General features: G+C 41.3%; 1 protein-coding gene across 11 annotated transcripts in view; it reads right to left on the bottom strand.

The window, feature by feature from the left end:
• Positions 1-13,814, bottom strand: part of SRCIN1 (SRC kinase signaling inhibitor 1) — a 942,827-nt gene that overhangs the window by 382,785 nt on the left and 546,228 nt on the right. For 8 of the 11 annotated variants that reach the window (XM_077459382.1, XM_077459389.1, XM_077459386.1 and 5 more), the window contains exon 4: positions 1,855-1,878. The exons of the other annotated variants lie outside the window; for them this stretch is intronic. In XM_077459382.1, the coding sequence (XP_077315508.1) occupies positions 1,855-1,878 (24 nt within the window). The remainder of the gene's footprint in view (positions 1-1,854; positions 1,879-13,814) is intronic. 11 annotated transcript variants of the gene reach the window in all.

The following is a 13,814-nucleotide window of genomic DNA, read 5'->3' as shown; positions in this document are numbered from 1 at the left end:
AAATTTAAACACAACTGAGACCTTGTAACACTAACAAGTCACATGACCCCGGGGAGGGAAATGGCTAATTGGGCCCAATTTGGACATTTTCATTTTAGGGTGTACTCACTTTTGTTGCCAGTGGTTTAGACATTAATGGCTGTGTGTTGAGTTATTTTGAGGGGACAGCAAATTAACACTGTTATACAAACTGTACACTCACTACTTTACATTGTAGCAATTTCATTTCTTCAGTGTTGTCACATGAAAAGATATAAAATATTTACAAAATTGTGAGGGGTGTACTCATTTTGGGAGATACTGTATATGAATATTACCAGTATAGCTCTTATCTATGTTTTAGATACTTACCATTACTATAAATTGTAATTTTTGTTTGAACCTTGGCACTGGCAATACAGTGGATAGAAGCCAGATAAACTACCCCATCTGTTGAAGGAGTTGTCAATAATTGGTCGTTATATCAGTGTGTTTATCTTCTGTATATTGTTTTTTTACATATGCTATAGGTATGTAGAGCACCCATTCCATCAGGAGTAAGCTCTTTCAAATAACTGCAGCATTGAAATTGATAAAATATGTATTTTCTATTATAGAGCTTGGCTGTAGTTCTTTTCCTGATGAAATGGGCAGTGAACCGCAAAACGCGTCAAAGTCACAGCAAGCAATCCATCATCCGATTTTAGCAGGGACGATGAGACAACTACTATTTAAATATCACACAAATTTTGTGTATATGTTAATGTCTTTAGTGATATGTGTCCTCCTTTATTTACATGTTTTTTAAAAATTGTACAATTTAGTTTCTAGGGGTTTTTTTTGTGTAGATTCTTTATCAGGATGTACAAAACTTGGAAGGTCCCTTTGGGAAATCCTTCCTCTCATCCCATTTTTTTTTCAATTCCTCTAGTCTAGACTGGACCAATGCTTGGCCTTGAGCTCCATCAAGAGCTAAAATTTCAGCCTTGCCTATTTTGTATTAGCAAACGCTGGCCTCTACTTGATGAAGACCTTTGTGTAGGGGGTAGCTCACATTGCTCCCCCAAGATTCTCTCTAGTGACACTTTAAGGGCCTTCCTTCAAGCCTATTAGGGATATTCCTTTGGTTCTCCTTGCGTGCAAGGTTGTTCTTCCTTGTGGCAATCTCCTTTGCCAGATACGTTTTGGTGCTGGCAGCCGTGTCATGCAGGGAAATTTTTGGTTTCACAAGAATAATCTCACCCATGTTATCCTGACATCTTTTTTTCCGGCTCAAAAATATCACTAAGAGGTTTCCCTTCTGTATGGAACGTGCCTATGTTGTAGGGGTTTAACTCTCAACTAGGGCTTCTTTTAGAATAGTCTGATAACCTCCTAGTCCTTCCTGAAGTTTCCTGCAGGGAAAGTCCTGCATCGCTTTCCACCATAATCTTATGGATTAACCAAGTCATTGTACAAGCCAGTTCTTTGCAGAATAGGGTCTGCATACTCTACCAGAGCCAGTGGTGCCTCTTGGGCTTTTCAGCATCAGTTACATAGATTGCAAGGCCATGACCTAGATTTTCTATCACCTTCTACCCTACCAGGACAATAGATGAAATCTTTCCAAATGGTTACAGACAGCATCTTTCCCTGGTTTATGCATAACACAAGAAAACATTTTGGCTGGAGTTAGGCCTATTTGAAACCGAGGGTAAAGTCACAAAATGTTAAAAAGGAAGTAACAGTCATGACTGAGTCCCTGACTTCATGGGTCAGGAGCGGTCCTTTATTGTTTGTTAATATATCCAAGTAGCAACAGACAATTCAGACAAAATACATGCAAAGGAAGGAACACGCATGCAACACCAGGGGTGCGATAGTAGATATACTGACCTTAAAGCTCCAGTAGTTTGGTTGCTGATAAAAAGAGCAGAAGAAAACATTACATTTTCTTCATATTACACATCTGTAATAATTACTATCAGTTCTGTTGATGAACCCAAGTTCTTTGCATACTAAACATGATTAACAGCAGTTTTTCAAACCAAAGCTAATTTTACAGAGCAACCAGGTTTTAAACTCTGGAGGGGTACTCTGAGACCAATCTTTGAGTTTGTGCAAGGATTTTTAGATTCTCGCTTTTTATGTCTTCTGGCAGTTTAGCATGTAGAATGTGAGGACATATTTAATTTAAGTAGGAAGTACAGAACTGTTCACAAAGCAGCACCCCCATCCAGTTTCTAAGGAAATGACAGCCTGAATAATGGTGCAACTCACAAAATAGCTACTGGGTAAATTTAGGATTTTTTTCTTCACCTTAAAATCCTTTACTTATGGTCCATTAAGGAACACAGCTTAATAGTAGGCACCTAGGGCTATACTGCCACCTAAAGGAAACATGGACACTAGACACATAGTAAACTAAAGGCCAGCCCACTTGAGGTTATGCTTCCTACCATGTTTCATCTGCTCCGCTATAGGAAGCAGTCCAAATGGAGAATGACAGCAAAACGCAAAGAGAGAACAGTGTCTCTCAATGGCCTCAGAGAAAATATATTTATAGGGATTTAAAAAAAAAAAAAAAAAAAAGGAGGGGGGGGGGGACTTTTTTTGTCACTGTAAAACCATTTTCTCAGAGTCCATTGAGAGACATAGCTCTGATGATATTAAGCAACATAGCGCTATACTGCTGCTTAAAGGAGAGACAGACACTAGGCAACTGAAGACTTACCCATTTAAGGGTATAAACCCTCCCATCTCACACATCTTGACAACACTGCAGGAAAAAAATAAAAGCTAATGTGTTCGACGGATATACTTTCTTCCTCAGAGAGTCGAGGAAGAGGGTATTTTCCTTAAAACACATTAGCTCTTCCATTTGCCATGCAGTGTCGCCATTGTCTTCCATATTGGGCATCTAGGTCCTAAAGTTCACAAGGGACTAGGATAGGATACATTACATGTTTATAGTCATAAGGCCTTTTGTAAATATTTCAATACACTTTTTTTTTTTTTTTTTTTTTTTTTTTTTTATTAAAGAGGGTTATAAACCCCTATCAGTTTTTTTCTTTTTCATAGTTTCATAGTTTGTAAGGTTGAATAAAGACACCAGTCCATCCAGTTCAACCTAAGTGTCTGCCCCTATCCCTGTACATTGCACACTCACATTGGTCCCTACCCTCAAGGAGCCCACAATCCAAGGTCCTCATTCATATACTAGGGCCAATTTTGGACAGAAGCCAATTAGCCTACCTGCATGTCTTTGGAGTGTGGGAGGAAACCGGAGTACCCGGAGGAAACCCACGCAGGCACAGGGAGAACATGCAAACTCCAGGCAGGTAGTGTCGTGGTTGGGATTCGAACCAGCGACCCTTTTTACTGCTAGGTGAGAGCGCTACCCACTACACCACTGTGCCGCCCACAGTTTTTTTTTCCTTTTTAACCAGCTACATAGGTTGAATAAAGACACCAGTCTTCCTGAGTGAAAGACATCCATTCCACCTGAGTGTCTACAATTGTTCCTATCCCTGTACATTGTGTATCATTAAGATGCTCATCTATTATATAATTTAAAGGTACCCATATAGCGCCGTCAATTCACGCAGCGCTCCACACATACATTGCACACCCACATCGGTCCATACCCTCAAGGAGCCCACAATCCAAGGTCCCCAACTCACATGCGTATACTAGGGCCAATTTTGGACAGAAGCCAATTAACCTACCAGCATGTCTTTGGAGTGTGGGAGGAAACGGGAGTACCCGGAGGTAACCCACAAAGGCACAGGGAAAGCATGCAAACTCCAGGCAGGTAGTATCATGGTTGGAATTAGAACCAGTGACCCCTTTTACTGCATTAGGTAAGAGTGCTACCCACTACACCACTGTGCGCAGCTGTATGTCATTGGCTGATATTAAATTTCACTTCCTGTCCCATTGCTAAAACAGGAAGTGAGAGGAAATCAATGCAAATTGAGAGAACCCTTTGGGGCCCCCTAATTCACCAACTAGTGTCCCTATTGGAAGAGTTCCTCTCTATTTCTTTTCTGGGGATAACCCAAAAATTGGGCTTTTGTTTTACTTTCTCTTTCAATAATAATTGTAAACAATAAAAATAAAAACAGAAGTTCTAACCCATCTCCACTCTGTCCAAAATAATACTTTTTGCCGTTAGTTATGCTTTAATAAATGGTGTTTGAAGTAATGCACTAGGCTGATGTGCCCTTCTTGTTGTTTTTTGCTGCACAGCACCCTCTCCAATCACCTTAGAAAGTGGAATTGGAGGCCTGGTGAAGCTATTGAAGGCCTTTCTGGGAGTACCAAATAGGAATTCCGTTTGCCTAAAAGAAGCCGTAGGTGAAGGGTAAATCCTGTTGGCCCTCACAACATCCAGACAATAAAGAGAAATCCACTTGATATGAATTGGAGCTGGATACAAGGAGGGCAATACAATCTCTTTATTAAGATGAAAAGCAGAGACCACTTTGGGTAAAAAAGAAGGCACTAGACTCAAACAACCTTATCTCTTTGTAAGATGAAATGAGACTCCTTAAAAGGATAATGCTGATAATTCAGAGATCCTTCTAGCTGATGTGATGGCTACAAGAAAGGCTACCTTAAGGCACAACAATGTTAAGGAGATTGCCTACACCTACAAAACTAGGCTTGAATCTCAAGGTTTAAAGCGGAGGTCCACCCTAAAATGGACCTTCCGCTCATCGGAATCCTCCCCCCCTCCGGCGCCACAATTGGCACCTTTCAGGGGGGAGGGGGGTGCAGTTACCTGGATAATCCAGGTAACTGCACCCACTTCCGGGATAGCTCTCTGCGGAAACGGCCGTAGATTACGCCCCTTTCCGCAAGTGCCCCGCTGCCTGCTGGGAAACACAGATCCCAGAGGCAGCGGGGACCGTCCTTATTGCGCAGCGCAACTCGGGAAGCCGAAAGGCTCCATTTCCTGATTCCCATACCCAAGATGGCGGCGGCAGCACCCGAGTGCCGATCTACAGATCGGCTTCGGGTGCCGACATCGTGGGCGTGCTGGACAGGTAAGTGTCACTATTTTAAAAGTCAGCAGCTGCAGTATTTGTATCCCGGTGGACTCCCGCTTTAAGTGGGGGGGCTGCACAGGTGGAACAACATGCACAAAAAGTACAGATTTAAGAATTAGTAGTGGCATTGAAAATAAATAAGGCACAGATCTGATCTTTGATAGTGCTGAGGGCTAAACTTTGTTAAATTCCCAACTGAAGGAAAGAAAGAATATGGCCCAATCACAAGTCATACTCACAAAGTCTTGCACCACCAAAAAGTAAGCTTTTAACATACTATTGTAAATCCTTTGGGAATTAGATTTATGAGCTTTTAAGTATTATCAGGAATATGCAATACCTTTAATGCAATACCTTTATCTCAGAACCTGTGTTTTACTAGTCAAGCTTTTAAAGCCAGACAGGTGCTTATCTAAGTTTTTGAAACTATCAATGCCCTCCTGCTGAAACCACTGCCTGTGAAAGGGAATTCCACATCCTTGACACCCTTACTGTAAAGAACCCTCTACGCAGTGGCCACGAGTCTTGTTAAACTCACTTTTGCGAAAAAGTTTTACCCCTATTGTGGGGTCAACAGTATGGTATTTGAATATTGAAATCGTATACCCTCTCAAGCGTCTCTTCTCCAGAGAAAGTTCAGTGCTCGCAACTAATATCCTCCAGACCCTTTATTAGCTTTGTTGCCCATTCTTTGTACTCGCTCCATTTCCAGTACATCCTTCCTGAGGACTGGTGCCCAGAAGTGGACAGCATACTCTAGGTGTGGCCAGACCAGAGTCTTGTAGAGCGGGATAATTATCTTTTTATCTCTGGAATTAATCCCCCCCTTAATGCACACCAATATACTGTTTGCTTTGTTAAAAGAAGCTTGGCATTGCATGTCATTGCTGGGCCTGTCATCTACTAGGACCCCCAGGTCCTTTTCCATCCTAGCTTCCCCCAGAGGTTCTCCCCCCAGTGTATAGATTGCATTCATAGTTTTGCCACCCAAAATGCTGACCATCTTGGCCACAGAGTTCTGTTTGCAAAGTAACAGCTTGTCCAAGTATCTGAATTTTAGAGTAACTTCGTGACAAAGGAAGCCCAGAACTGGTATAAGACAAGGCCAAAAGGAAGAGCAAAAAAATTAAACTCGTATTCACTCACAGCAAAACAAAGAAATCGTTGCAGACCTGAAGGATAGCAATGTGTAAATACACATCCTTTATGCCAATGCACGCTAAGAAGTCTGCCAGATGAAGGAAAGCAATAACTGAACAAATAGATTAAAATTTTTACAGGACGTATGAAATTGTTTAGAGCCTTAAAAGGAGAAGTTACCTTTGGGAATATGTTACATGGTCCACCCGTTTTTAGGGTAAAATATGTAACATGTTTCCACTGTTCGCAGCCTCTCCCCAACCTGCTGCCTCTAGTGACAGTGACCCGGGGGATCATTCCCTGGACTTGCTGTCACAATTTTTAAAAAACTGCGGTCGTGTGTGGCTCTTCCCACCCAGCTGCATCATTCATGCACAGTTTTGTGAATGGGAGAACTACAAAGTACAGACAGTCAACATTTCCCTTCCCTCCTCCCCCTTTTTTTTACCAATAGTATACGGGATGGAAGCATACGACTATGGATGATATGTTTTATTTTGTTTATATAGTCCAATTCTGTATATATCTGCCAATATGTCCTTTACTAATATTTTGCTGGAGGTTTGCTTGTGTTTTTCTCATTTCTGGGAGGTTTGATGCGCACCTGTACTTTCCCCTCTTCTGTTCTTTTTAGACGGATGGAGGGGTCACGGGTACTCATTGCGCATCGGCATCACCCCCCCCCCCCACACCTTGCTGGCGGGATGTGTTTCCCATCTATGGATAACTCGAGGGAGTTGGCTTCAACTGTCGAGCGTCAACAGACGCTCAGGCACAGACGCTGCCTCCCCATAGATTACACCAGCGTGACATTGGGAGTGTCCGACAGCTGCACAACACTACAAGTACCACACCCTGGTAGAGCACTTATTTCTTTTGTCCTTCGCAATACAAAGACACTATGCACCATACTAGACTATGCTTTTTACCCTAAGTACAAGGTATTACTGGAGTTTCTTGTTTTTTTCATTCACTGGTCCTTATCTGGTATTTCCTTTTCCTCAACCACTCCTTTTCTATGGTGAGAGACAGTTCGGACCTCTCAGCATTCTCACCTTCCACCTGGGTCTCTTGTCACTAGTACATCTTCTTTGGCTTACAGTCGTCTCCACTTCTATCAGTTGTGTAGTTACTTATACTTACACATAATTATTCTTCACAGAAGCTCTCTGAAGTTACACATTGTCAATTATAATTATCATTGTAAATTGAGGACTACACTCTTACTGAGGTCCCTTCACCATTTGGGTCATTCTGTTGCCACTGACGCCACTGCCACAGCTCCCAGAGAGGATGGCTCCACAGTGCCTTCAGCTGCTAATACCATTTTTTTAACCTACCGTTGATTTGTAGGCAAGAATGTGGCACTTCTTTCCTCCCACTCTTTTTTACCAACCACTAGACCATTCATATATTTTATCAAAGTATTTATACCCAATAAAATTTTCCACATTTTGTCATGTTACAACCAAAAACGTAAATGTATTTAATTGGGATTTTATGTGATAGACCAACATAAAGTGGCACATCATTGGGATGTGAAAGGAAAATGATAAATGGCTACAAATTTTTACTAACAAATATGTGAAAAGGGTGGCATGCATTCAGCTCCCTTTACACAGATACCCCTAACTAAAATCTAGTGGAACCAATTGCCTTTAGAAGTCACCTAACTAGTAAATGGAGTCCACCTGTGTATAATTTAATCTCAGTATAAATACAGCTGTTCTGTGAAGCCCTCAGAGGGTAGTTAGAGAACCTCAGTGAACAAACAGCATCATGAAGGCCAAGACAGGTCAGGGATAAAGCTGTGGAGAAGTTTAAAGCAGTTAGTTTATAACAAAATATCCCAAGCTTTGAACATCTCAGAGAACACTGTTCAATCCGTCATCCGAAAATGGAAAGCGTATGGTACAACTGCAAACCTGCCAAGACAGGCTGGGCAAGGAGAGCATTCACCAGAGAAGCAGCCAAGAGGCCCATGGTAACTTCGGAGGAGCTGCAGAGATCCACAGCTCAGGTGGGAGAATCTGTCCACAGGATAACTGTTAGTCGTGCACTCCACAAATCTGGTCTTTAATGGAAGAGTGGCAAAAAGAAAGCCATTGTTGAAAGAAAGCCATAAGAACGCTGTTTGCAGTTTGTGAGAAGCCATGTCGGGACACAGCAAACATGTGGAAGAAGGTGCTTTGGTCATATGAGACCAAAAATTTCACTTTTTGGCCTAAAAGCAAAACACTATGTGTGGTGGAAAACGGATTTGTAGCCTCCCTGAGTCAATACTATGTAGAACCACCTTTCGCTAGGATTACAGCTACAAGCCTTTTGGGTATGCCTCTACCAGCTTTGCACATCTAGAGTGACATTTTTGCCCATTCTTCTTTGCAAAATAGCTCAAGTCTTTCCACAGATTCTCAATTGAATTTAGGTCTGGATTTTGACTGAGCCAGTCTAACACATGACTCTAAATTCCGGTGTAGCTCTGGCTGTAAGTTTAGGGTCATTGTCCCACTGGAAGGTGAACCTCCGCCCCAGTCTCAAGTCTTTTGCAGACTCTAACAGGTTTTCTTCTAAGATTGCCTTGTATTTGGCTCCATCCATCAACCCTGCAGCTTCCCCATTCCTGCTGGCGTTCTCACGGTGCAGTGTTAGGCTCCATGCCCACTGGAGCTCATAAACTGCAGTTTATTGAAGTTTGGGCGTTTTTTTTTTAAAAGCCCATAAACTCCACTCTATGTTAGCCTATGTGTCCATGCACACATCGACGTTTTTTAGCTTTAATGAGCCGTGGAGTTAATGGGCTTTTTTCTGAAGCCAGAAATTTGCGTTCAAAGTGCCACTTTTCACCGCCAAAAAACGCTCATAAACCCTACTATAAAACGCTGTTAAAAGCACGTTTTTCAACCAGCGTTTTCTGCCAGCAATCTGGCGTCCAGAAAAAGCTTTTTTGAGCTTCAGTGTGCATGGAGCCTAAGTTTTCCGGCACACACAGTATTTTAGTTTTAGGCCAAAAAGTAAAATGTTGGTCTCATCTGACCAGAGCACCTTCTTCCACATGTTTGCTGTGTCACCTACATGGCTTCTCGCAAACTGCAAACTGGACTTCTTATGGCTTTATTTCAATAATGGCTTTCTTATTGCCACTCTTCCATAAAAGCCAAGATTTGTGGAGTACACGACTAATAGTTGTCCTGTGGACAGATTCCCTCACCTGAGCTGTGAATCTCTGCAGCTCCTCCAGAGTTAACATGGGCTTCTTGGCTGCTTCTCTGATGAATGCTCTCCTTGCCTGACCTGTCAGTTTAGGTGGATGACCATGTCTTGATAGGTTTGCAGTTGTGCCATACTCTTTCCATCTTCAGATGATGGATTGAACAGTGCTCCATGAGATGTTCAAATTTTGGGATATTTTGTTCTAACCTAACCTTTAAATTTCTCTACAACATTATCCCTGACCAACAAACCTCTGAGGGCTTCCCAGAACAGCTGTATTTATACTGAGATTAAAATTACACACAGGTGGACTCCATTTTACTAATTAAGTGACTTCTGAAGGCAACTGGTCACACTAGATTTTAGTTAGAGGTATCAGAGTAAAGGAGGCTGAATACAAATGCACGCCACACTTTCATAGTTTCATAGTTAGTAAGGTTGAATAAAGACACCAGTTTAACCTGAGTGAGTGTCTACAATTGTCCCTATCCCTGTACATTGCACACTCACATCGGTCCCTATCCTCAAAGAGCCCACAATCCAAGGTCCCCATTCATATACTAGGGCCAATTTTGGACAGAAGCCAATTAACCTACCTGCATGTCTTTGGAGTGTGGGAAGAAACCGGAGTACCCGGAGGAAACCCACGCAGGCACGGGGAGAACATGCAAACTCCAGGCATGTAGTGTCGTGGTTGGGATTTGAACCAGCAACGCTTCTTACTGCTAGGTGAGTGCTAACCACTACACCACTGAGCCACCATTTTCACATTTTTATTAGTAAAAAAAAAAAAAATTTGAAAACCATTTCTCATTTTCCTTCCACTGCACAATGATGTGCCACTTTGTGTTGGTCTATCACATAAAATCCCAATAAAACACATTTACGTTTTTGGTTGTAACATGACAAAATGTGCAAAATTTCAAGGAGTGTGAATACTTTTTCAAGGCACTGTATAAATTATTGTGGTATATATTGGTATTACTACCTTTTTAAATTGCACTCTGTCATAATATAAATGTGTAGTTAATATGAATCAAACATGTTATTTCATATGGATTATTTTGCCATTCTGTAGTTGTGCGCTTCATCTAAAGTCCCAAATAAACCCCTTCTCTTTTTATTTCATTATATACAATAGGGATGGAGGCATATGAATGTATCCAGTCATTGTCTCATTTAACCACTGGGCACTTAAACCCCCTTCCTAACCAGACCAATTTTCAGCTTTCGTTGTTCTCACACTTTGAATGACAATTACTCAGGTCATGCAACACTGTACCTATATGAAATTTTTTTTTTTTTTGCGCTATAAAAAGAAAAAAAGACTGGAAATTCTGTAAAAAAAAAAAAAAAAAAAAAATTTCTTTGTTTCGGTTATAAAATTTAGCAAGTTAGTAATTGTTCTTCATAAATTTTGGACAAAATTCATACTGCTACATATCTTTGGTAAAAATAACTACAAATTGGTGTATATTATTTGGTCTTTGTGAAAGATATAGAGTCCACAAGCTATGGTGCCAATATCTGAAAATCGATCACACCTGAAGTACTGACGGCCTATCATTTCTTGAGACCCTAACATGCCAGAAAAAGTACAAATAACTCGACCCCCCCCCCCCAAATGACCCCTTTTTGGAAAGAAGATATTCCAAGGTATTTAGAAAGATGCATGGTGAGGTTTCTGAAGTTGTCATTTTTCCCCACAATTCTTTTTTTTTTTTTAACAAAATTGTCATATTAGCAGGCTATTTCTCACACACAGCATATGCGAAAGATGAAGTTACGCCGAGTAAATAGATACCCAACATGTCACCCTTCAAAATTGCACATGCTCATGGAATGCTGCCAAACTTCACTTTAATACCCATAGGTGAATTTTTTACTGGTTACATGTTTTGAGTTACAGAGGAGGTCTAGGGACAAAATGATTGCTCTCGCTCCAACGTTCGCAGCGATACCTCACATGTGTGATTTGAACACCGGTTTCATATGTGGGCGGGACTTACATAGTTACATAGTTAGTCAGGTTGAAAAAAAAAAAGACACAAGTCCATCCAGTTCAACCTTAAAAACAAATAAACAAAATAAAAAATAATCTTACAATCCAATATACCCAATTTTATGCCCACAATTGATCCAGAGGAAGGCGAAAAAAACCCCAGCAGATCATGCTCCAATTTGCTACGGCAGGGGGAAAAAATTCCTTCCTGATCCCCCAAGAGGCAATCGGATTTTCCCTGGATCAACTTTACCTAGGTTAGTACCCAGTTATTATTATGTACATTCAGGAAATTATCCAGGCCTTTCTTAAAGCAATCTACTGAACTGACCAGAACCACCTCTGGCGGGAGTCTATTGCACATTTTCACAGCTCTAACTGTGAAGAAACCTTTCCATACTTGAAGATGAAATCTCTTTTCCTCTAGACGTAAAGAGTGCCCCCGTGTCCTTTGGGTTGACCGTACAGAGAATAACTCAACACCAAGTTCACTATATGGACCCCTTATATATTTGAACATGTTGATCATATCCCCCCTTATTCCCCTCTTCTCAAGAGTGACTAAATTTAGTTCCTCTAATCTCTCCTCATAGCTGAGCTCCTCCATGCCTCTTATCAGTTTGGTTGCCCTTCTCTGCACTTTCTCCAGTTCCCCAATATCCTTTTTGAGAACTGGTGCCCAAAACTGAACTGCATATTCCAGGTGAGGTCTTAATGATTTGAACAGGGGCAAAATTATATCTCTCTCTCTGGAGTCCATACCTCTCTTAATACAAGAAAGGACTTTGCTCGCTTTGGAAACAGCAGCTTGGCATTGCATGTTATTGAGCTTATGATCTACCAAAACCCCCAGATCCTTCTCCACTATGGATTCCCCCAGTTGTACTCCCCCTAGCATGTATGATGCATGCATATTCTTAGCCCCCAAGTGCATAACTTTACTTATCAACATTAAACCTCATCTGCCACATAGTCGCCCAATTAGACAGAGCATTGAGGTTGGCTTGTAAATTGGAGACATCCTGTAAGGACGTTATTCCACTGCATATCTTGGTGTCATAGTTACATAGTTAGTCAGGTTGAAAAAAGACACAAGTCCATCCAGTTCAACCTTAAAAACAAATAAATAAAATAAAAAATAAATCGTACAATCCAGATACCCAATTTTATGCCCACAATTGATCCAGAGGAAGGCGAAAAAAAAACCCAGCAGAGCATGCTCCAATTTGCTACAGCAGGGGAAAAAAATTCCTTCCTGATCCCCCAATAGGCGATCGGATTTTCCCTGGATCAACTTTACCTATGTTAGTACCTAGTTATATTATGTACCATCAGGAAAGTATCCAAGCCTTTCTTAAAGCAATCTACTGAACTGGCCAGAACCACCTCTGGCGGGAGTCTATTCCACATTTTCACAGCTCTAACTGTGAAGAAACCTTTCCGTACTTGAAGATGAAATCTCTTTTCCTCTAGACGTAAAGAGTGCCCCCGTGTCCTCTGGGTTGACCGTACAGAGAACAACTCAACACCAAGTTCACTATATGGACCCCTAATGTATTTGAACATGTTGATCATATCCCCCCTTAATCTTCTCTTCTCAAGAGTGAATAAATTTAGTTCCTCTAATCTCTCCTCATAGCTGAGTTCCTCCATGCCTCTTATCAGTTTGGTTGCCCTTCTCTGCACTTTCTCCAGTTCCCCGATATCCTTTTTGAGAACTGGTGCCCAAAACTGAACGGCATATTCCAGGTGAGGTCTTACTAATGATTTGAACAGGGGCAAAATTATATCTCTTTCTCTGGAGTCCATACCTCTCTTAATACAAGAAAGGACTTTGCTCGCTTTGCAAACAGCAGCTTGGCATTGCATGTTGTTATTGAGCTTATGGTCTACCAAAACCCCCAGATCCTTCTCCACTATGGATTCCCCCAGTTGTACTCCCCCTAGCATGTATGATGCATGCATATTCTTAGGCCCCAAGTGCATAACTTTACATTTATCAACATTAAACCTCATCTGCCACATAGTCGCCCAATTAGACAGTGTATTGAGGTCGGCTTGTAAATTGGAGACATCCTGTAAAGACGTTATTCCACTGCATATCTTGGTGTCATCTGCAAAGACAGAAATATTACTTTTGATCCCAGACCCAATATCATTTATAAAGATGTTAAAAAGTAAGGGTCCCAACACTGAACCTTGGGGTACACCACTGATAACCTTAGACCATTCAGAGTAAGAGTCATTAACCACTACTCTCTGAATTCTGTCTTCTAGCCAATTTTCTATCCATTTACAAACTGATATTTCCAAACCAGTAGACTTTACCTTACACATGAGCCGTGTGTGGGGAACTGTATCGAATGCTTTTGCAAAATCCAAGTATACCACGGCCACCGCCACCCCTCTGTCCAAGGTTTTACTTACCTCCTCATAAAAAGAAATCA

The sequence above is a fragment of the Lithobates pipiens genome, unplaced genomic scaffold, assembly GCF_037356315.1.
Source record: "Lithobates pipiens isolate NorthernLeopardFrog02 unplaced genomic scaffold, aLitPip1_a1.2 Scaffold_28, whole genome shotgun sequence".
Lineage (NCBI taxonomy): Eukaryota > Metazoa > Chordata > Amphibia > Anura > Ranidae > Lithobates > Lithobates pipiens.
Note: the sequence above shows the minus strand (reverse complement) of the source record. Positions and strands in the feature narration are given on the sequence as shown.